At 36.5% G+C, this 23422-nt stretch overlaps 3 protein-coding genes across 3 annotated transcripts; all 3 read left to right on the top strand.

Moving 5' to 3' along the window:
* Positions 1-309: 309 nt before the first annotated feature.
* Positions 310-6347, top strand: LOC127501774 (cytochrome P450 2J2). The gene is made up of 9 exons (XM_051873922.1): positions 310-720; positions 942-1104; positions 2174-2323; positions 2733-2893; positions 3071-3247; positions 3365-3506; positions 3906-4090; positions 4171-4312; positions 4446-6347. Exons 1-9 carry the CDS (start codon positions 526-528, stop codon positions 4619-4621), a joined length of 1491 nt encoding a protein of 496 aa, XP_051729882.1. The 5' UTR covers positions 310-525; the 3' UTR covers positions 4622-6347.
* Positions 6348-6748: 401 nt separating this feature from the next.
* On the top strand, positions 6749-22054 carry LOC127501773 (cytochrome P450 2J2-like). Its single transcript, XM_051873921.1, has 10 exons — positions 6749-6895; positions 6982-7256; positions 7653-7815; positions 8427-8579; positions 8710-8870; positions 9563-9739; positions 9846-9987; positions 20211-20398; positions 20555-20696; positions 21241-22054. The coding sequence occupies exons 2-10, from the start codon at positions 7065-7067 to the stop codon at positions 21414-21416; spliced, it is 1494 nt and encodes a 497-aa protein (XP_051729881.1). The 5' UTR covers positions 6749-6895; positions 6982-7064; the 3' UTR covers positions 21417-22054.
* LOC127501778 (cytochrome P450 2J6-like) lies at positions 17340-19692 on the top strand. The gene is made up of 3 exons (XM_051873928.1): positions 17340-17636; positions 18042-18204; positions 18880-19692. The coding sequence occupies exons 1-3, from the start codon at positions 17445-17447 to the stop codon at positions 18993-18995; spliced, it is 471 nt and encodes a 156-aa protein (XP_051729888.1). The 5' UTR covers positions 17340-17444; the 3' UTR covers positions 18996-19692.
* Positions 22055-23422: the final 1368 nt, after the last annotated feature.

Below are 23422 nucleotides of genomic sequence, written 5' to 3'. Positions count from 1 at the left end.
TATTACCTCTCCCAACCCACTCGACTACTTAATCATTCAGAAACAAAGGCCCTGCAGATGCAAGCATATGGTATATTACACATATGTTTTAGCTGTAGTGTTACAGACTGTGCTGTTATGCATCAAGAACCACGTTGTCTAACTAAAACACTTTAACATTGTAACGACTACACAGATGTTCATATCTGCTGTCTGCATGCATGTGTGGCTTATCTCTTCAGTTTGTAGTTCAACTGTATAATTCAGTCATTATTAATGGCTTGTTCCTGGTAAAAATTATTTTGGAATGTAGAGTAGTAGTTCACACAGAGGTTGGAATGGGGGTGTGTTTTTTGTTACAAACTATAGACATAATTACATAACATTGTTACATAATGGCTTCCAAACTCTTCATATGCCCCCTTGCTGCTGACTGAGACCCACATTAACTTGTTTTGCAGATAAAAAGTGCATGTGAACTCTCACACACACCCTGTTCACAACAGTCGGGTTGAAATAAGTTTACTTCAGAAGAGTTTGCTGTCCATGGACTCAGTCATGATTTTAAACTCCTTATACGAGTGCCTGGATTTTAAAGGCTGCTTGTTTTTTATTTGTTTACTGCTGCTGCTTATAGATATGATCAGAAATAAAAATCCAACAAATTTTCCACCAGGACCCTGGCCGCTACCCGTCCTAGGAAATGTCTTCACTGATGTTAACTATAAAACTGTGGACCAGGTGAGCACTCTTGAATTAAGACAATGAAATAATCATATAACATTAAGATTTAATATATAAATGTTTATATATTGATATATAGATATTTAATTTATGGTTAACTATATTTAACTATATCTATTTATAATATTTTAAAAAATCAAGTAAATACAGGTTTCCATGATTTTTATATTTTCACATCTTCTACTTGTTTATAGTAATCTAATTACTTTTTTTCCCAGCTGATTGAGAAGTATGGGAACATCTTCAGCCTCAGAAATGGATATGATAAAATAGTGTATGTGTCTGGGTTTAAAATGGTGAAGGATGTTTTGATCACTCAAGGGGAAAACTTCATTGACCGCCCTATTTCACCTTTATTTGACTCACTTTATAAAGGCAGAGGTAGGTGTATGTATCGGCTACTATATGAAATTATTAATACTTAGTAATATAACAATACCAATAAGCAGACCAACCTTTTCAAGAAAGGAAATACAAAGCTACAGTATGGAATCAAAGTAGCAAGATAGATGGTGATTATTGTCACTCAGTTATACAGTTTCATTGCAGATTAGCAAAGTGTTAAAGGAACACTCCACTTTTTTTGAAAACAGGCTCATTTTCCAACTCCCCTAGAGTTAAACAGTTGAGTTTTACCATTTTCGAATCCATACAGCCGATCTCCGGGTCTGGCGGTACCACTTTTAGCATATAGTATAGTTCATTGAATCTGATTAGACCGTTAGCATCTCGCTCAAAAATGACCAAAGAGTTTCGATATTTTTCCTATTTAAAACTTGACTCTTCTGTAGTTACATTGTGTACTAAGACCGACGGAAAATGAAAAGTTGAGATTTTCTAGGCCAATATGACTAGGAACTATACTCTCATTCCGGCGTAATAATCAAGGAACTTTGCTGTCGTACCATGGGTGCAGCAGGCGCAATGATATTACGCAGCGCCTCTCACAAATGTCTCCATGGTTGCAAGGCACGCTCCCTGTGCAAGCAGGGGGTCACAGGCGCTGTGTAATATCATTGCGCCTGCTGCACCCATGGTACGGCAGCAAAGTTCCTTGATTATTACGCCGGAATGAAAGTATAGTTCCTAGCCATATCGGCCTAGAAAATTGCAACTTTTCATTTTCCATCAGTCTTAGTACACGATGTAACTACAGAAGAGTCAAGTTTTAAATAGGAAAAATATTGAAACTCTTTGGTCATTTTTTAAGGAGACACTAACGGTCTAATCAGATTCAATGAACTATGCTAAGCTATGCTAAAACTGGTACCGCCAGACCCAGAGATCGGCTGAATGGATTCGAAAATGGTAAAACTCAACTGTTTAACTCTAGGGGAGTTGGAAAATGAGCCTATTTTCAAAAAAAGTGGAGTGTTCCTTTAATTTTGTTTGATTGTACACCAGGTCTAAACACAATTTTCTTCCATTGTCTTTGACACTGACTGGAAAGGGATGTCCTTTAACAATGGCTACTCATGGAGGAAGCAACAGCAGTTTGCCATGAGTCACTTGAAAAACTTTGGAGAGGGGAGGAAGACTCTAGAAGAACATATTCAACGAGAGTGCTACTTCCTGTGTGAAGCCTTTAAAGAAGAGCAGGGTAAGTGCCCATATACACTCTTATATATAAAGGCTGTTTATTGGCTCCATATATAACCTTTAACATCCATGGAATTTTTCCTCTGCACAATAGTTCTTCTAAGAACTGCGCCCTTAAAGGTTTTTTGGGGAATCCTAAACGGTTCTTCTATGGCATTGCTGAACTTTTTTTTTTTTGTAATGACACTTTAATATGTAGAATGACAGTTTTCGGGGCAATTAGAGTTGCATTTCATATATTAAGAACAAGAATGAGGTCAGGTGAGATAATAACTTTCAAACCATGGGCCTGAAAGCACCACAATAACACACCAAATTCGCACTACCATTTCACAGAAATTTTCTGTATAGTGTCTTAAACCACAATATTCAGTATATCATTCTGTCACTGTCTTTACCTTGACACACAGGTTGCCCTTTTGACCCTTTGGTCAAAATAAACAATGCAGTGGCTAATGTTATCGGTAGCCTGGTGTTCGGCCATCGATATGAGTATGATGATGTTGATTTCCAGAAGCGTCTTCAAATGAGTGCAGAGTCAGTGTTTCTTACAGGATCTGTGTGGAACCAGGTAGAGTCTATTGAAAATACAGCTTGTTTATAAAAAAAAAACAAAAAACTTTTTGATACTGATTATAACACTCATGTTTAGGGAAAAATTCTGGTAAAATATAGGAGCAAAAAAAAAAAAAAAAAAACTTGAAACGTAATATCACCATGGAGATTACTCATCAAGTTTTTTTTTTAGCTGTATGATACCTTCCCGGGTATAATGAAGTGGTTGCCAGGACCTCATCAGACAATAATCTCAAACTATCAAGAGTTATCAAACTTCCTGAAAGAAAAGGTCAAGCAACACAGACCAGACTGGGACAGCAACAATCCTAGAGATTATATTGATGCTTACTTGACAGAAACTGAGAAGGTAAACTGAGTTCTGCAGCAATAATGGGTGATGTACCCAAGTATGTTTTTAATTAATTTCACTACTAAGCAAATTACTGCTACTTATTCATGTTTTTGTGCTTCATTTGGGCCATAGAGGAAGAATGACACAGAGGCAGGGTTTAATATTGGCAGTCTGGTGTGGTGCATGGTGGACTTGTTTGAGGGTGGAACTGAAACAACAACCAACACACTCCGATGGGCTCTGCTTTTCCTGATCAAGTACCCTGACACTCAAAGTACAATAATATTATATACTTAACATGAACAGTAATAAAGGACAGAAACCTATGCGGTTAGAGTCCCGCCTAAAGTATTGCGGTCACGGGTCAAAAAATAATAAGCGTGAATTGATTCATGCTTGTTATTTTTTTAAATGCACTTTTAATTTTTCGATTCACACTTATTATATTTCGATCCGTGACCACGTTCTTTGCCATTCTGATAATTTTGCATTATTTTTTTTAAGTTTGTGTTATATATTTTTACATGTGTTTTTTAATTTTTGATTCACGCTTATTATTTTTTGATCCGTGACCGCAATACTATTGGCGGGAATCTAACCCCATAAGAAACAGCCTTGCTGTACTTAATGTGCATTGTTGTTTCTCAACAATGTTCTTAAAATGTTTCCTTAGAGAAGGTCAGAGTAGAGATTGAGCAGGTGATTGGCTCCCGTCCACCTACTATGTCCGATAAGGCAAACATGCCTTACACCAATGCTTTCATTCATGAGGTTCTCAGGAAAGCAAACCTTGTGCCTCTCAATATGGCTAGAGTTGCGAGAAAGGACACAACTCTTGGTGGCTACTTGATACCAAAGGTAAAAGAAGATTACTGTGGTATTTTTAATGTTTAAATATTTATATACTATATATTTATTCCTTTCTGTGCTGAATTAAGGGTACTGTGATGATCACTAATCTGACGTCAGTGCTGTATGACAAACATGAATGGGAAACACCAGACACCTTTAACCCTGGACACTTTCTAGACTCTGAGGGCCAGTTCTGCAGGAGAAATGCCTTTTTCGCCTTCTCAGCAGGTACAGTTCATCTATTGCTTATTTCTGCTGTCATCTTAGTCAACCTGCCTGTTAAAACATATATTTGGACTGCAAAAAGTGTAATTCAGCCAAGTAACCTTGATGCATCAGTTCAACTGTGATACACCGACAGGCAAAAGGCAGTGTCCAGGAGAGTACCTCGCACACATGGAGCTGTTCATCTTCCTCACCATCCTCCTTCAGACCTTCAGTTTCAGTCCTCCTCCTGGTGAGGAGCCCAGTCTGGAGAGCCAGGTGGGCTTCACACAGGCACCTCTGCCATACAAGCTCTGCGCTCACACGAAATGAAGGAGTGAGAATGGAGTGTATGCAGTATGGCAACTTATCTGCAAGAAATATCACCCACAGCTTCCGTTTATTTATGGTTACACTCTGGGACTTTTACATATACAAACTATGTACATGCTCATTTAAAGTATAGTGTGATGCCTAAGAATTCCTGTATTACACAGATTATGATTTGGTGCTCTGGCCTTAAAAACTTGCCTCCAGTTTACACATGGAAAGAATTTATTCTGTCTGAAAATAGCCACGTTCGGTAAAATTTGTGAACCTTTTTTTCTTAGTTACATACTTCTCTTTACGCATTATTAATTTCCCTCCTACCGTTCAACAGTTTGGGGTCAATACGATTTTGATGAATACTTTTATTCAGCAAGGATGCATTAAATTGATAATAAGTGACAATAAAGGCATTTAAAATGTTTCAGAAGAATGCCTATTACTAAAACAATCCTATAATATAATAATATTGTTATAATGTTATACACAATGTTATAATGGTATGTTATATAGTCTATCTATCTATGTACACACACTAAAACATTTACATCTGATAATACATTTACAACAGTTTCCTGCCTTATTAACATTATATTTATTTTGCTCAGCCTGACTCAACTGTAAACCCTAATCAGTTGTCAGAACTCAAAAAAAGTTGAATGAGAAATTTAAAGTTAAGAAACTCAAAGTTTTAGTAAGATCTTTATTTTGTACTCATACATTTTTATTTTTCTTAACTTGAAATATTTGAGTACACTGATTTATACATTTAACTTAAAATTATCAGGTTATCTCAATGTAAAGATTTTGCTAGCTATAACAAACTAATTCAGAAAATGCCAATATAATGGAAAGTACCTTTTACTCAAAATGTGCCAAAAAGTTTAACTATTATTTTTGAGATCATTCAACATCTATCAGAGATTTAAGTTAACACGAAATATTAAAGTTTAGAGTTCAGGGAACTTGAAAAAATAGATTCAACCATAATCAAATATTTTAATGTCAAACATACGCCCTCTAGTGGCGTTTTTTCTTCTTCTTTTTTTTACCAAAATGTGACGTCATCGCTGAATGTGCACTCAGGCGCTTTCCCTCCTTGTTTGCAGGGCAGTTAGATTCGACAGCAGGTCAATTCAAGTCCAAATACATGCATTTTTATTTCGATAGCTACAAAAATATGTAAGTATTCAGCTGTTTAAAATAATGTTTCAGACTGGTCTAATTATAGTTGGTATCGGTACACACACACACACACACACACACACACACACACACAAAACATAACACTTAATTTGAGCATTTACTCTCCCTATCGAGTGCCATGGGCAAAGCATGCTGGAAAATGGAAATCCCAGCCCGGTTTCAGTTAAACTTAAGTTAGTCTAAATTAAAAGAAATGAGTTCGTACAACTCAAACCAATGAAACAGTTCAGTTTACTTAAAATATATCAGTCCTGTGAACTCAAAAGAAAAAGAAAGTTCTAAATTCTCATAACAGTTAATTTAACTGAACTGATTTGTTCAATTCAAGTTTGTCCTACTCAAACCAATTAAGTATTTTAAGAATTAGGGTTTACAGTGTACCTGTATTGAAGAACTGATGTGGTGTGTATCTTTGTGATTTTGCTTTACTTTTATCTTCCTTTCAAGTCTAGACATTTAAGCTTTGCCTGAGTGACCATTAGTGTGCTTTATTGATTGATTTACAAGCAATAAAACATGAATTCAATCTATGGAAAGTGCTGAGTCATTGGGCCTATCAGGTTATACTGATCTCGTCCCCCACTCAAATAAGCCTACAAGGTTTCTGAAAACGAGTGAAGCATTACACTATTAAAGTACCATTATATATTACAAATAGAGTATCTGTAAAATAAAAGTGCAATGGACATGAGCTCCTAAATTTACTGTCAAAACCTTCATGTGATTTACACTGACAACTTGTGTCCCCTCTTTACACTGGATAAGCCAAAGAGCAAATATAGCACTGGATGAATGTGTGGGTGTGGGGAGGATTCAATCATTAGCACTGTGGCAAATGTCAACCTCGGTTAAAAATGAACCTGCAAGGCATAAACTCCAATAGTCCACATCATTGCTCATCTCACTCATGCTGCAGAAAATAATTCAATCTGAGACTTCTCATTAATATGTATGAACATATTACCCAACATCGATTTGACAATCACACATCTCTCGCACAACAGGTGCGATTATAATCCATCAAGATCTTGTGTAACTTTGAGTGCGTTCTGTGTGCAAAACATGTGAATGTGAATTACATGTTTTAAGTTGCTGTAATCATTCAGTAAGTTCTATACAGGCACGTGTAGTGGGAGGGGGCTTTGGGGGCTCGAATGTGAGGGGAGCGGCAGGCTGAACAGATGGACAAAGACTGCCTGTTCGACATATTCTGCTAACCTCACATTTTTCTTCTGTGCTTGTCATGGCGTTAACTGCAATTCTCGAGATTCTTGATTTTAAGGGACTATTGCTTTTCGTGGTAGCTTTTCTTTTGGTGGCAGACTACCTGAAGAACAGAAACCCACCGAATTACCCACCAAGCCCTTTCTCTCTTCCACTCCTAGGAAACATCTTTAACATCGACTCCAAAGAGCCACATATATATCTGACAAAGGTGAGCAGACAATATTGCACTGGAAAAACTGTTTATTAATGTAGAAAAACATAAAAATAAAAATAAATGCTTACTGCTGACACTTTGCATTATGGACTATGACGTGTTTGAACAGATTTTTTGATAGTGGATATCACTTAGCAATAAGTAATATTTGATAAGGAAATATAAAAATTAACTCAAACAAGCCTCAGCAACATAAAAAAAAACTCAAATTAGACGTAAATAAAATAATGGTTTTATAAAAAAAGGTATAATTCTATAACACTGATTAACATGGTTCATGTCTTCTAGCTCATGCTTGCAGTTTGCTGACAAAAAACATTTATGGACCAAATGATTTGCATTAGTTCCAGTCACATGTCTCAAGCCTCTGAAACATTGTTTTCCTTACAGCTAGGCCATGCCTACAACAATATCTTCAGTCTGCGATTAGGAAGAGACAAAGTAGTCTTCATTACTGGTTATAAAATGGTAAAGGAGGCCCTGGTGACTCAAGCTGAAAACTTTGTGGACCGGCCCTACAGTCCAGTGCAAACACGAGTCTATTCGGGCAATGGTAGGTTAAATGGTTGTGACCTATCCCAAGAGTTAGGGAAAAGCATTGTTGATTGTGAAACTGGACAACTCTTTACATTCAAGACAGATTATTTTGCAAGAACACTACTACAAAAAAAGGAAAAAAAAAGTAACATTCCTTAAAATTGTGAATCCCAAGAAGTTACATCATTTGGATCCATTTTGTAGTAATTTTCCCCCCCTAAATTGTATGATTGCCTGCATTCATCAAGCTCAACCACTCAACCCTGTTACTCAGATTATTAAAACATTTTTCTTTAATTTATAGGAAATAAAAGCTTTTCAATAACTAAAACCAACATATGGTGTGTGTTTGATGTTATTTAATGTTTATTTCTATTATTAAAATAAGTATTTTAAGTATTCACACATAAGCTTGGTAACAGGGTTTGAAAAAATTGCTTGCATAAAGTCACAGAAAAGTAGAAAACAACACAGCATATATAACATTTAGATTGATCCCCAGGGTTGACAATCAATATTTTCTGAAGTTTATATACATACTTTCACTGATCATTTGTTGGGAAGGAAAAAAATTAGGCCCTATTTTGTACCCTCACGATTACATGCTGATTATTTGCGCCCCTGCAGCTGGACTCTTCTTCAGTAATGGTGAGATGTGGAAGAAGCAACGCCGTTTTGCTCTTTCAACACTGAGGAACTTTGGTTTGGGAAAGAAAACAATGGAGCTGGCCATCTGCGAAGAGAGCCGCTTCTTGCTGGATGAGATGGACAGACAGAAAGGTACACAATACCTAATATGCATGCATACGTATGTAAAGAGTCTTGAATAAAGTAAGGAATGGTGAGTAAACGTTTGCAGCATCAGTTCAAGTTAAACAATGAGAACTCATTTCATTTTTGTTATTCTCAGGAGCTACCTTTGACCCAACAATCCTGTTCAACAATGCTGTTTCCAATATCATCTGTCAAATGGTTTTCAGTCAGAGATTTGATTATGCTGACCACCAATTCAGGACAATGCTAAAATATATTTCTAAAAGCATTCAATTAGAGGGCTCTATTTGGGGGCAGGTAAATGAATTATTTTTCTTTCTGATAATTGTCCTGGAAGATTGTTTCTAACAATTCCAAAATGTATATCTCACAATTTTGACTTTTTTCTCAATTTGCAATTCCGAGTTTAGATATAAACTCTACGGAGCCCCTAAAGGGACATGGTGATGGGAAAAAAATATGAGATGGAAGGGAAAATATTTTTCAATGCTTTTGCGTTCCCTCACAAACTTTGCATTCGGTTTACAGGGGAACACAAAAATTGAGAGGAAATGCAAAGGTTTTGTGAGCAAACGCAAAGTTTATCGAGGTAACGCAAAACTTTTGCAAGAGAACACAAAAGCACTGAAATATATTTTGAAATATATATCCTACATTATATTTTTTCCATCACCATGTCCCTTTAGGGGCTCCATAAAACTTAGAATTACAAGATATAAAGTCAGAATTGTGATATAAACTTGCAAATGCAAGAAAATATTGAGAGTTTATATCACCCAATCCTGACTTTTTTCCTCTGAATTTTGAGATAAAAAGTCACAATTAGCGATTTTACTAACAAAGATTTGGAAAAGAACTTATTTTAGGATAAAGTGCCCAAAAAGGCCCTAAAAACCAACAAGATTGCCTTTGATAAATCTATCCAATCACCCATCACTAATCGTGGTCATGCAGCAGTAGTACAGACCCTATATATATTTTTCTTTCAGCTCTATGAAGCATTTCCAGGTATTATGAAGCACCTTCCAGGGCCGCACAATGACATGTTCAGTAACTACAAATTATTACATGCCTTCGTAAGAGAGTTTATCATCAAACACAAGGCCGAACTGGACCCCTCAGAGCCTCGGGACTACATCGACAGCTTCCTTATTGAGATGATGGAGGTAATACAACTATTAAAATGACAGGATGACTACAAACTAGCCTCTTTAACTTACATTTATTTGTATGAATACAGCAACTTATTTGACTTCTTCCATCCCTGACCAGAAGCCACATGAAACAGCAGACGGGTTTGACGAACAGAACCTCGTTCCATGTGTTCTAGACCTGTTTCTGGCCGGGACTGAAACTACATCCACCACATTATGTTGGGGTCTCATATACCTCATCACTTACCCAGAAGTACAAGGTAAGACAACAATCTATGCATATAAGTAGTAAAACATATGGAACTGACATTTGAATATATGGTGTTATTTGCAGAAAAAGTCCATGAGGAGATAGACAGAGTGATTGGACGCTCACGGGAGCCGAGTATAGCCGATAAGGCCAGCATGCCCTTCACTGAGGCGGTCATCCATGAGATTCTGAGATTTGGAGATATTGTACCAATGAATGGCTTACGAGTGGCCGACAAAGACACAACCCTTGGAGAGTGCTTCATCCCAAAGGTGAGTGATCACCTTAAAGTCATGCATATCTTCATATTGTAAATACACTAAATTGCCAAAAGTTTTGGGACGCCTGCCTTTACGTGCACATGAACTTTAATGACATCCCATTCTTAATCTGTAGGGTTTAATATGGAGCTTTTCACAAGGTTTAGGAGTGTGTTTATGGGAATTTTTGACCATTCTTCTAGAAGCGCATTTGTGAGGTCAGGCAGTGATGTTGGCGAGAAGGCCTGGCTCACAGTCTCCGCTCTAATTCATCCCAAAGGTGTTCTGTCAGGGTTGAGGTCAGGACTCTGTGCAGGCCAGTCAAGTTCCTCCACACTAAACTCGCTCATCCATGTCTTCATGGACCTTGCTTTGTGCACTGGTGTGCAGTCATGTTAGAACAGGAAGGGGCCATCCCCAAACTGTTCCCACAAACTTGGGAGCATGAAATTGTCCAAAATGTCTTGGTATGCTGAAGCATTAAGAGTTCCTTTCACTGCAACTAAGGGGCCAAGCCCAACCCCTGAAAAACAACCATAATCCCCCCTCCACCAAACTTTACACTTGGCACAATGCAGTCAGGCAAGTACCGTTCTCCTGAAACCGCCAAACCCAGACTCATCCATCGGATTGCCAGACAGAGAAGTGTGATTCGTCACTCCAGAGAACACGTCTCCACTGCTCTAGAGTCCAGTGGCGGCGTGCTTTACACCACTGCATCTGACGCTTTGCATTGCACTTGGTGATGTAAGGCTTGGATGCAGCTGCTCGGCCATGGAAACCCATTCCATGAAGCTCTCTACGCACTGTTCTTGAGCTAATCTGAAGGCCACAAGAAGTTTGGAGGTCTGTAGCTATTGACTCTGCAGAAAGTCAGTGACTTCTGTGCACTGTGCGCCTCAGCATGCGCTGACCCCGCTCTGTGATTTTACCACTTACCTACCACTTCATGACTGAGTTGCTGTTGTTCCCAATTGCTTCCACTTTGTTATAATATCACTAACAGTTGACCGTGGAATAATTAGTAGTGAGGAAATTTCACAAATGGACTTATTGCACAGGTGGCAACCTATCATGGTACCACACTTGAATTCACTGAGCTCCTGAGAGCGACCCATTCTTTCACAAATGTTTGTAAGTCTGCATTCCTAGGTGCTTGATTTTATACACCTGTGGCCATGGAAGTGATTGGAACACCTGAATTCAATGATTTGGAGGGGTGTCCCAATACTTTTGGCTATATAGTGTATTTTATCACTTCTAAAAGAGTTGAATGTGGCTGAATGACGTTTCACTTTGAAAGATCAATGATGTAATTTGTCACAATATGAAGTCTAACTCTTTCTGATTCATTGTTAAACCAGGGTACAGCAATTTTGCCCATACTGCACTCTGTTCTCTTTGATGAAAATGAATGGGAGACACCCTACAAGTTCAATCCAGGGCACTTTTTAGACAAAGAGGGCAAGTTTGTGAGGCGGGATGCATTCATGCCATTTTCTGCAGGTAAAGTGAGAGAAGAAACAACAAAAAAAGGACTTTACTATGAATCATCTACAATATTGTTCAAAAGTTTGGGGTCAGTAAGATTTTTTTTTTTAAAGAAATTAATAGTTTTATTTAGCAAGGATGCATTAAAGTGATTAAGTGACAGTAAAGACTTGTATGTTGTTACAAAAAGTATCTTTTCAAATAAATGCTGTTTTTAAAAAAAAAACAAAAAAAAACACTGAAGACTAGAGTAATGGCTAAATTCAGCTTGTCCATCACAGGAATAAATTACATTTTAAAATATATTAAAATAGAAAACATGTGTTTTATATTCTAATAACATTTCACAATATTACTGTTTTACTGTATTTTGAGCAAATAAATGCAGCCTTGGTGAGCTTTAGACACAAATATTTACAAATCTTACAGACCCCAAACTTTTGAATGGTAGTGTAAATGAAAGTCAAACCGACATTATGAACTTATTAAAATGTTTATTTACATTAACAGTCGCCCCACTCTGTCTCTCTCTCTCAGGAAAAAGGGTCTGTTTGGGGGAGCAGCTTGCTAGAATGGAACTCTTCTTATTTTTTGTCAGTTTGTTCCAAAAATTTCGATTTTCAGCCGCAGAGGGTGAGAAGCTCAACCTTGATGGAGTGATAGGAGTAACACGCACCCCACACCCCTTCAAGATCCATGCAACGGCACGCTGAACAAATCATACTTTCTTTGGAAATCAACAATTATATTATACATGTTTTACTTAATATGAAATTTGATATGTTTAAATCTTTGAGAAAACAAATCACTGGAGGTTATGACCTTTTTTTTTTCTGACTCGAAAGTTCAGCAATTCATGTTTGATTAAAGGGTGTGAGAGAAAACAGCTTTAGTTTTCATATATGAAACACGGAAGGCATAAACATGCTTAGTAATGCCTAGTCTACAAAAACCAGTGTTGGATGAACATTGTCCTAGTTCCAGGTGGGGGGGGGGAAATATATATATATATATATATATATATATATAGAAAAGGTCAAGTTACACATGACAGGATCATCTACCTGTTGGCACAGATTTCAGATTGTGGGGTCAGGGGATGAAGTTCATGTTTTTAAACAGATAATGCATAGAGAGAGGTATTAGTCAGCAAATATAAGCAAGGTTTTGTCATGATAATAAATACATTGAAATCCATGAAAGCTCATGTCACTATGTTTATGTGCTGAACTGTTTGTGTGCCCTCTCAAGGCTGAGGAAACATTTCCTCATCCACTTGTACTGGCTCTATTTCAGATTTCATATCATTAAAACCATCATTTATAATATATATTATATAACATATATAATATAATATAATACTATTTATTTTCGTCATTTCTATTAAAATGAAATTAGATCTGATATCTTTAAGAATTGTGTGTCACAAAGTGGGATTGCAAAAATAAGTAAATATTTAATTTGGGTGCCATCTAGAGGTGAGAGGTGAATAAAGACTTCAACATTAGAATCATTAAATAGGCAAGAAGGTATTGCAAAACAAACTTCAGTGCAGAGGTGTGAAGAGTACCTGAAAACCATACTTGAGTAAAAGTACAGATACCTTACATCGAAAATGACTCCATTACAAGTTACAAGTAACCAATTCCAATACGACTTGAGTAAAAGTCTTAAAGTATCTGATTTAAAAAGTACTTAAGTATTTTACTCATGCTGAATGTAGGCTCGGAGATGCACTAGTCCTGGACACCTGAGAGACATGCCGGTGAAAATAAGAAACAATTGATTTGTAAGATGAGAAATCATGTTTATTTTGTAAAATCAAAATAAAACACAACAACCTTTTAAATGTATACAAACTCTCAAGTCTCAGTTAAGCTGAAGTGCACAAAAAGGCCATACATAAACCAATATCCGCCAAAAAGTTCTCATCAATATAGCGGATAAATAAAATAATGTTAAGTAAAATTAACAAAGTCAAAAAAATCAAAGTCTACTTGCACTAGATGTGCTGGTTTCAGCCTCATCACCGGCTGCAGTCATGACCTCATCTCATAAATCTAACACCTGCGATTCAGCAACTACCTGCTAATGCACTCGCATTCATGTAAAGTAGCCTTGTTGATAAGTTTGGGTGATTCAAGGCAAAACGCACAAGAGTAAAAAGTACATTTACTTGTTCAAAAATGTAGTCAAGTAGAGAGTAAAAGTTGCCAATATCTTTGATACTCAGTACAACTACAAAGTAGCCAAAAAGATACTTAAGTACAGTATTTACATTTACTCAAATACTTTACACCTCTGGTTCAGTGTTTATTCATCACATGTAAATGAAGGCTGCAGTGCTTTTAACTCCAAATATTACTGTAATACCATATGAGTCAAATCTTATTATTCATGGTCTCTCGCAAACAATGATAGTGCTCATAAAATTGAGTTCACAAATTTACAATTTCTTCCTTGGAACACATCATACATAAATATTAGCATTTCAAAAAACATGCAATTACCCATCACAGGCCAAAAATGCCTAGCTGATTGGCGTACAACACATTCAAAGCCTTCACAGCAGTTTGCTATGGCCTGTTATAATTCTGTGCTGGTGTTTAAATCCTGATATTTGAGGTCTTCACACAGACAGGAAACATTAAGTGGATAAAAAAGGCCCTTATGCTTGTTAAAAGAGCATGCAAGAGACCTATCACAGTCAACTGAATATAAAATACTAAAACCCACTGAATGAAGCACCTGGATTTAGATTTCATCAATTTGAGTGATTATATGCATGTCTTTTTTTTAATGTATATATTAACGTAGTTTTAATGCACATTGTTGTTGTTGTTTGAGAAAGTCATTGTAATAGGAAGAAACAGACTAAGGAATCTGGTGTCCAGCACCAAATACATCTTCCTCCTGATCAATGGATTTTGATTGGTTAGGGCAAAATGTGAAGTCTGCATATACTTTCATTGTTTTATATGTTGTACTTGCGCGATTACAAATATATTCCACAGCTGCATAGTGTATTATTGGAAGTCATTTCTAGCAAAAGCATGCATGCTACCATTACAGGACCTGTTGACGCATTGAATGCATTTCTTCCCGCACAATCTAAGTGAGCCTGACAAAATATTGACCTGTGATTGATACTGGTTCAGAAGTGACCCTGCTGCAGACTGTTACAGGTGCTTATGTAGTACTGAAAAGACTGCTACTGTATATCATAATGTGCTGATTGAGTAACTTTCATCAGAGTTCAACAATAAAATGCTTAAAGGTGTTTTGTACGATTTATAATAGTTCTTTATGATTGTTGCTAGATTCATTAAAAACGGACGCACACAAGAAGACTTGTCTGGAGTTTCAATCTGTGATAGTGAGATACATTATTTACATGTGGGATTGAAATGGTGGCTAGCAAACAAAAAACAATCTCTAGCGTTGATTTTGATCATTGCTTCTCTTGAAGAAAAAAAAAAATAATGGAAAAAAAAAAAGTAGAGCAAGTGGTGGTTTGTTGTTGTTGCACTAATTGTGTCATCAGATTCTGCGCTCCAATTGGTTTTTGATTTGACAGGGTCTTTGTAGGAGAAGCCACACTACAGGATTGTGCCTCAAAACTTCTGACACTAGCAGAATTTCAGCAGAGGTAAAATTGAATCACAATTTTTTTGAAGTTTACAGAAACTACAGCTGTCACAGAAATAGTTTTTTAAGACACCTATTTCAGTTTTAAATATTAGGTAATATATATGATAAATAAATACCTACCTACAGCATTTAAAGGGTTAGTTAAATGAAATGATAATTATCCCATAATTTACTCACCCATAAGCCATCCTAGGTGTATATGACTTTCTTTTTTCAGCCAAACACAATCGTAGTTATATTAAAAAAATATCCTGGCTCTTCCAAGCTTTATAATGGGAGTGAATAGTAACTGAGATTTTGAAGCCCAAAAAAGCACATCATTCCATAATTAAAGTAATCCATACAGCTCCAAGGGGTTAATAAAGGATTTACATATTTATAACTTTATAAACTAGAATCACTGGCTTCCCTACGCAAGTCGAGTTCCGGCGGAAAAGTTAACTTTGACCCGACGCATGATGTTTGACGAAGCACAGAGGATAGAGCAAAACAAAACACCAGTCATAAATTAGAAGTCTAAAACAAGAATTTTTAAAGAGAAATGTCGGAGGAGCTTGATTTTGTTGCCCAGCCCTATTTGTTTGAACCACGAGAGTTGTCTAAGCTTATACTAGCTACATCCTGCGTCATATGGTGGAACTTAACTCTCTCATGAACGCACGGATGGACATTACCGGAAGCTAGTGATTACAGTTATGGATATTTTTTTTCCAAAAACGCATCGCTTTGCTTCAGAAGGCCTTTATTACCCCCCGGAGCCGTGTGGAGTACGTTTATGATGGATGGATGTGGATGGAAGCACTTTCTTCAGCTCATACTCATTGATCCCGCTCAGTGTGGTGTTGGAAATTAATTATGTCTTAGTTTAATAATTTTAATCGATCAGGATTAGTTATAACATATGCTTGAATGTGGGATGTAATGCCATATGAGATTAATTCATGCTATATATTTTTAAAACGTATTAAACTCACGACAATATTATGTATGTCACGACTTTATATCCCCCATTGAAGTATATTGGGAGTAATTTTTTTTTTTAATTATTTAAATAATGTTCGTCGTACGTGATACGATCGGGGGAATTGCTGAATGAGTAGCTGCGTATCCTATACTGTATGACGGCTGGTAAAATAAATCCACCTGCCGGTAAATTCGAGCAACGGTCTGAGTGGCCGTATAAGCTACAAACAAGTAGAAAATAATTTCTTTGTAGATTATACAACAGCAACTTGGAAAACAGACAAAACAGAAAAGCTAAGAAGCGATATTTGAAAAAAGAGCATATCAATCTAACAGCCGTAGACCCATAGCGGAACTAACTTTACCCCGCGTCACGTGATTCCAAAAAGAAAAAGTGCACTTTAAAAACCCGGATGATGCACTAAATTAACGGAAAAAACGAAGTGTGGAATGTTGGACACTTCATGCACTCAACTGTCGCAGCTTTAATTACGTAGCGGAGGGAGAGGGACTCCGTTGTTAAATGACAAAATAACCTTATACAATTCACGCACTACATGGATGAGTACATAAGTACATAGTGTATAAATGCAGTGTATAGTGTCTAGTACTCTTTACACTGGATAAGCCAAAGTGCAAATATGATGAATGTGTGGGTGTGGGGAGGATTCAATCATTAGCACTATGGTAAAAGTCATCCTCGGTTAAAAATGAACCTGCAACGCATAAACTCCAATAGTCCACATCATTGCTCTTCTCATTCATGCTGCAGAAAATAATTCAATCTGAGACTTCTCATTAACACGTATATGAATATATTAGCCAACATACATTTGACATTCACACATCTCTCGCACAACAGGTGCGATTATAATCCATCAAGATCTCGTGTAACTTTGAGTGCACTCTATGTTCAAAACCTGTGAATGTGAATTACATGTTTTAAATTGCTGTAATCATTCAGTAAGTTCTATACAGGCACGTGTAGTGGGAGGGGGCTTTGGGGGCTCGAATGTGAGGGGAGCGGCAGGCTGAACAGATGGACAAAGACTGCCTGTTCGACATATTCTGCTAACCTCACGTTTTCCCTTCTGTGCTTGTCATGGCGTTAACTGCAATTCACGAGATTCTTGATTTCAAGGGACTATTGCTCTTCGTGGTGGCTTTTCTTTTGGTGGCAGACTACCTGAAGAACAGAAACCCACCGAATTACCCACCAAGCCCTTTCTCTCTTCCACTCCTAGGAAACATCTTCAACATGGACTCCAGAGAGCCACATATATATCTGACAAAGGTGAGCAGACAATAATTCCACTTCTGAGTTGATAGCACAGGACAAAGTATTTATTCATTTAGAAAAACATAAAAACAGTGTTTACTGCTGACACTTTGCATATGACGTGTTTGAACAGATTTTTTTGATAGTGGATATCACTTAGCAATAAGTAATATTTGATAAGAAAATATAAAAATTAACTCATGCAAACAAGCCTCAGCAACATAAAAAAAAACTCAAATTAGACGTAAATAAAATGAATGGTTTTATAAAAAAAGGTATAATTCTATAACACTGATTAACATGGTTCATGTCTTCTAGCTCATGCTTGCAGTTTGCTGACAAAAAACATTTATGGACCAAATGATTTGCATTAGTTCCAGTCACATGTCTCAAGCCTCTGAAACATTGTTTTCCTTACAGCTAGGCCATGCCTACAACAATATCTTCAGTCTGCGATTAGGAAGAGACAAAGTGGTTTTCATTACTGGTTGTAAAATGGTGAAGGAGGCCCTGGTGACTCAAGCTGAAAACTTTGTGGACCGGCCCTACAGTCCATTGCTAGCACGAGTCTATTCGGGCAATGGTAGGTTAAATGTTTGTGACCTATCCCAAGAGTTAGGGAAAAGCATTGTTGATTGTGAAACTGGACAACTCTTTACATTCAAGACAGATTATTTTGCAAGAACGCTACTACAAAAAAATGAAAAAAGAAAGCAAGCATTCATTAAAATTGTGAAACCCAAGAAGTTACATCATTTGGATCCATTTTGTAGTCATTTTTTCCTCCCAAATTGTAGCAAATTGTACCACTCAACCCTGTTACTCAGATTATTAAAACATTTTTCTTGAATTTATAGGAAATAAAAGCTTTTCAATAACTAAAACCAACATATGGTCCCAAAGCTAGATCCTAAATTTGCAACCCTGTAAGCCATTTTAGTGTAATTATTTAGTTTATTCATTTTTTTTTATTTCATAATTTTGTCTATTTAATTTTGATGTAATTTAATGTTTATTTCTATTATTAAAATAAGTATTTTAAGCAGTATTTACATATGTCCCAAAGCTTGGTAATAGGGTTTGAAAAAATTGCTCACATAAAGTCAGAGAAAATGAATAGAAAACAACACAGCCTACAAAACTAAATATTTTCTGAAGTTTATGTACCTACTTTTACTGATCATTTGTTGAGGAAAACAAAATTAGGCCCCTATTTTGTACCCTCACGATTACATGCTGATTATTTGCGCCCCTGCAGCTGGACTCTTCTTCAGTAATGGTCAGATGTGGAAGAAGCAGCGCCATTTTGCTCTTTCAACACTGAGGAACTTTGGTTTGGGAAAGAAAACAATGGAGCTGGAAACATTCAAATAGAGGGCTCCATTTGGGGGCAGGTAAATGAGTTATTTTTCTTTTCTGATAATTGTCCTTTATTCTTGGAAGCTGGTATCTCTCAATTTTGACCTTTTTCACAATTCCAAATTTAGATATAAACTCTACGGAGCCCCTAAAGGGACATGGTGATGGATAAAATAGAGACGGGATGAAAAATATTTTTCAATGCTTTTGCGTTCTCTCGCAAAACGTTGCATTCCCTCGCAAACTTTGCATTCGGTTTGCAGGGGAACGCAAACATTTTGAGAGGGAATACAAAGATTTTGCGAGTGAACGCAAAGTTTATTGAGGTAACGCAAAACTTTTGCAAGAGAACACAAAAGCACTGAAATATATTTTGAAATATATATATACTACCTTATATTTTTTTTAATCACCATGTCCCTTTAGGGGCTCCATAAAACTTAGAATTACAAGATATAAAGTTAGAATTGTGATATAAACTTGCAAATGCAAGAAAACATTGAGAGTTTATATCACCCAATCCTGACTTTTTTCCTCTGAATTGTGAGATAAAAAGTCACAATTAGCTATTTTACTACCAAAAATTGGAAAAAGGACTAATTTTAGGATAAAGTGCCCAAGAAGGCCCTAAAAACCAACAAGATTGCCTTTGATAAATCTATCCAATCACCCATCATTAATCGTGGTCATGCAGCAGTAGTACAGACCCTTGAAAAAGCTCTATGAAGCATTTCCAGGTATTATGAAGCACCTTCCAGGGCCGCACAATGACATGTTCAGTAACTACAAGATATTACATGCCTTCGTAAGAGAGTTTATCATCAAACACAAGGCCGAACTGGACCCCTCAGAGCCTCGGGACTACATCGACAGCTTCCTTATTGAGATGATGGAGGTAATATTAATTAATAATATAACTATTAAAATGACAGGATGACTACAAACAAGCCTCTTTAACTTACATTTATTTGTATGAATACAGCAACTTATTTGACTTCTTCCATCCCTGACCAGAAGCCACATGAAACAGCAGCCGGGTTTGACGAACAGAACCTCGTTCCATGTGTTCTAGACCTGTTTCTGGCCGGGACTGAAACTACATTCACCACATTATGTTGGGGTCTCATATACCTCATCACTTACCCAGAAGTACAAGGTAAAACAACAATTTATGCATATAAGTAGTAATACATATGGAACTGACATTTTAATATATGGTGTTATTTGTAGAAAAAGTCCATGAGGAGAAAGACAGAGTGATTGGACGCTCACGGGAGCCGAGTATAGCCGATAAAGCCAACATGCCCTTCACTGAGGCGGTCATCCATGAGATTCTGAGATTTGGAGATATTGTACCAATGAATGGCTTACGAGTGGCCGACAAAGACACAACCCTTGGAGAGTGTTTCATCCCAAAGGTGAGTGATCACCTTAAAGTCATGCATATCTTTATATTGTAAATATTATATCATTTAAAAGAGTTGAATGTGGCTGAATGACGTTTCACTTTGAAAGATCAATGATGTAATTTGTCACAATATGAAGTCTAACTCTTTCTGATTCATTTAAACCAGGGTACAGCAATTATGCCCATACTGCACTCTGTTCTCTTTGATGAGAATGAATGGGAGACACCCTACAAGTTCAATCCAGGGCACTTTTTAGAAAAAGAGGGCAAGTTTGTGAGGCGGGATGCATTCATGCCATTTTCTGCAGGTAAAGTGGGAGAAGAAACAAAAAAAGGACTTTACTATGAATCATCTACAATATTGTTCAAAAGTTTGGGTTCAGTAAGATTTTTTTAAAGAAATTAATAGTTTTAAGTAATCGAGTGACAGTAAAGACTTTTATATTGTTACAAAAAGTATCTTTTTCAAATAAATGCTGTTTTTTTTTTCTATTGTTCAAACAATCCTTATAAATAGCACTAAAGGATCATGTGACACTGAAGACTGGAGTAATGACTGCTGAAAATTCAGCTTGTCCATCACAGGAATAAATTACATTTTTAAATATATTAAAATAGAAAACGGGTATTTAAAATTCTAATATTATTTCACAATATTCTTTAGTTTTACTGTATTTTGAACAAATAAATGCAGCCTTGGTGAGAATTAGAGACTTCTTTAAAAAATATTTACAAATCTTACAGACCCCGAACTTTTGAATGGAAGTGTAAATGAAAGTCAAACCGACATTATGAACTTATTAAAATGTTTATTTACATTAACAGTCTCCCCACTCTGTCTCTCTCTCTCAGGAAAAAGGGTCTGTTTGGGGGAGCAGCTTGCTAGATTGGAACTCTTCTTATTTTTTGTCAGTTTGTTCCGAAAATTTCGATTTTCAGCCGCAGAGGGTGAGAAGCTCAACCTCGATGGAGTGATAGGAGTAACACGCACCCCACACCCCTTCAAGATCCATGCAACGGCACGCTGACAATATTATAATCAACAATATTATAAACAATTATATTATACGTCTTACTTAATATGACATTTGATCTGTTTAAATCTTTGAGAAAACAAATCACTGGAGGTTATGACCGTTTTTCTGACTCACTTAAATACAAAAGTTCAGCAATCCATGTTTGATTAAAGGGTGTGAGAGAAAACAGCTTTAGTTCTCATATATGAAACACGGAAGGCATAAACATGCTTAGTAATGCCTAGTTTACAAAAACCAGTGTTGGATGAACATTGTCCTAGTTCCAGGTGAAAAAAAAAATAGAGAAAAGGTCAAGTTACACATGACAGGATCATCTACCTGTTGGCACAGATTTCAGATTGTGGGGTCAGGGGATGAAGTTCATGTTTTTAAACAGATAATGCATAGAGAGAGGTATTAGTCAGCAAATATAAGCAAGGTTTTGTCATGATAATAAGTAAATTGAAATCCATATTCTCATGTCACTATGTTTATGTGCTGAACTGTTTGTGTGCCCTCTCAAGGCTGAGGAAACATTTCCTCATCCACTTGTATTGGCTCCATTTTAGATCATTAAAAACATAATATAATGTAATACTTTTTAATTTTCGTCATTTCTATTCAAATTAAATTAAATCTGATATCTTTAAGTATTGTGTGTAATTTCAGCACTACTAGTGTCACAAAGTGGGACTGCACAAAATAATTAGGAAACATTTAATTTGGCCGCCATCTAGAGGTGAGAGGTGAGTAAAGATTTCAACATTAGAATCATTAAATAGGCAAGAAGGTATTGCAAAACAAACTTCAGAGTTTATTCATCACATGTAAATGAAGGCTGCAGTGCTTTTAACTCCAAATATTACTCTAATACCATATGAGTCAAATCTTATTATTCATAATCTCTCACAAACAATGACAGTGCTCATAAAATTGAGTTCACAAATTTAAGATTTCTTCCTTGGAACACATCATACATAAATATTAGCATTTCAAAAAACATATGCATTTACCCATCACAGGCCAAAAAAGCCTAGCTGAATAAAACACCGGAAAAGACGAATCAGAATCGCAATGATTAACCTTACTATTTAAAACAGAATTAATAGTATGTCCCAACATAGACAGAATGTGTCTTATTCAAATTGCAACAGCTAGTCTATTAGCAGATAGCTCAGTCAAATCAACCTAAGCAGGGGCAGATTTTCACAATACAGCAAAAGCCATTTCACAATGCAGCTATGTTTCACAAGTCACGCATGTAATCTTAAAGAGTGGCATACAACACATTCAAAGCCTTCACAGCAGTTTGCTATGGCCTGTTATAATTCTGTGCTGGTGTTTAAATCCTTATATTTGAGGTCTTCACACAGACAGGAAACATTAAGTGGATAAAAAAGGCCCTTATGCTTCTTAAAAGAGCATGCAAGAGTCCTATCACAGTCAACTGAATATAAAATACTAAAACCCACTGAATGAAGCACCTGGATTTAGATTTCATCAATTTGAGTGATTATATGCATGTCTTTTTTTTAATGTATATATTAACGTAGTTTTAATGCACGTTGTTGTTGTTGTTTGAGAAAGTCATTGTAATAGGAAGAAACAGACTAAGGAATCTGGTGTCCAGCACCAAATACATCTTCCTCCTGATCAATGGATTTTGATTGGTTAGGGCAAAATGTGAAGTCTGCATATACTTTCATTGTTTTATATGTTGTACTTGCGCGATTACAAATATATTCCACAGCTGCATAGTGTATTATTGGAAGTCATTTCTAGCAAAAGCATGCATGCTACCATTACAGGACCTGTTGACGCATTGAATGCATTTCTTCCCGCACAATCTAAGTAAGCCTGACAAAATATTGACCTGTGATCTTTAGTATTGATACTGGTTCAGAAGTGACCCTGCTGCAGACTGTTACAGGTGCTTATGTAGTACTAAAAAGACTGCTACTGTATATCATAATGTGCTGATTGAGTAACTTTCATCAGAGTTCAACAATAAAATGCTT

The sequence above is a fragment of the Ctenopharyngodon idella genome, chromosome 20 (genome assembly GCF_019924925.1).
Source record: "Ctenopharyngodon idella isolate HZGC_01 chromosome 20, HZGC01, whole genome shotgun sequence".
NCBI lineage: Eukaryota > Metazoa > Chordata > Actinopteri > Cypriniformes > Xenocyprididae > Ctenopharyngodon > Ctenopharyngodon idella.
This window is presented reverse-complemented; position numbering and strand designations above follow the sequence as displayed.

Excerpts from the sequence above, each read along its gene's own strand:
- LOC127501774 (XM_051873922.1), top strand. The coding sequence starts at position 526 with ATGGACTCAGTCATGATTTTAAACTCCTTATACGAGTGCCTGGATTTT. Across the intron at positions 721-941 it reads ACTATAAAACTGTGGACCAG|CTGATTGAGAAGTATGGGAA; the intron begins GTGAGCACTCTT and ends TTTTTTTCCCAG. Across the intron at positions 1,105-2,173 it reads CTCACTTTATAAAGGCAGAG|GGATGTCCTTTAACAATGGC; the intron begins GTAGGTGTATGT and ends CTGACTGGAAAG.
- LOC127501773 (XM_051873921.1), top strand. The coding sequence starts at position 7,065 with ATGGCGTTAACTGCAATTCTCGAGATTCTTGATTTTAAGGGACTATTG. Across the intron at positions 7,816-8,426 it reads ACGAGTCTATTCGGGCAATG|CTGGACTCTTCTTCAGTAAT; the intron begins GTAGGTTAAATG and ends GCGCCCCTGCAG. Across the intron at positions 8,580-8,709 it reads TGAGATGGACAGACAGAAAG|GAGCTACCTTTGACCCAACA; the intron begins GTACACAATACC and ends TGTTATTCTCAG.
- LOC127501778 (XM_051873928.1), top strand. The coding sequence starts at position 17,445 with ATGGCGTTAACTGCAATTCACGAGATTCTTGATTTCAAGGGACTATTG. Across the intron at positions 17,637-18,041 it reads CACATATATATCTGACAAAG|CTAGGCCATGCCTACAACAA; the intron begins GTGAGCAGACAA and ends TTTTCCTTACAG. Across the intron at positions 18,205-18,879 it reads ACGAGTCTATTCGGGCAATG|CTGGACTCTTCTTCAGTAAT; the intron begins GTAGGTTAAATG and ends GCGCCCCTGCAG.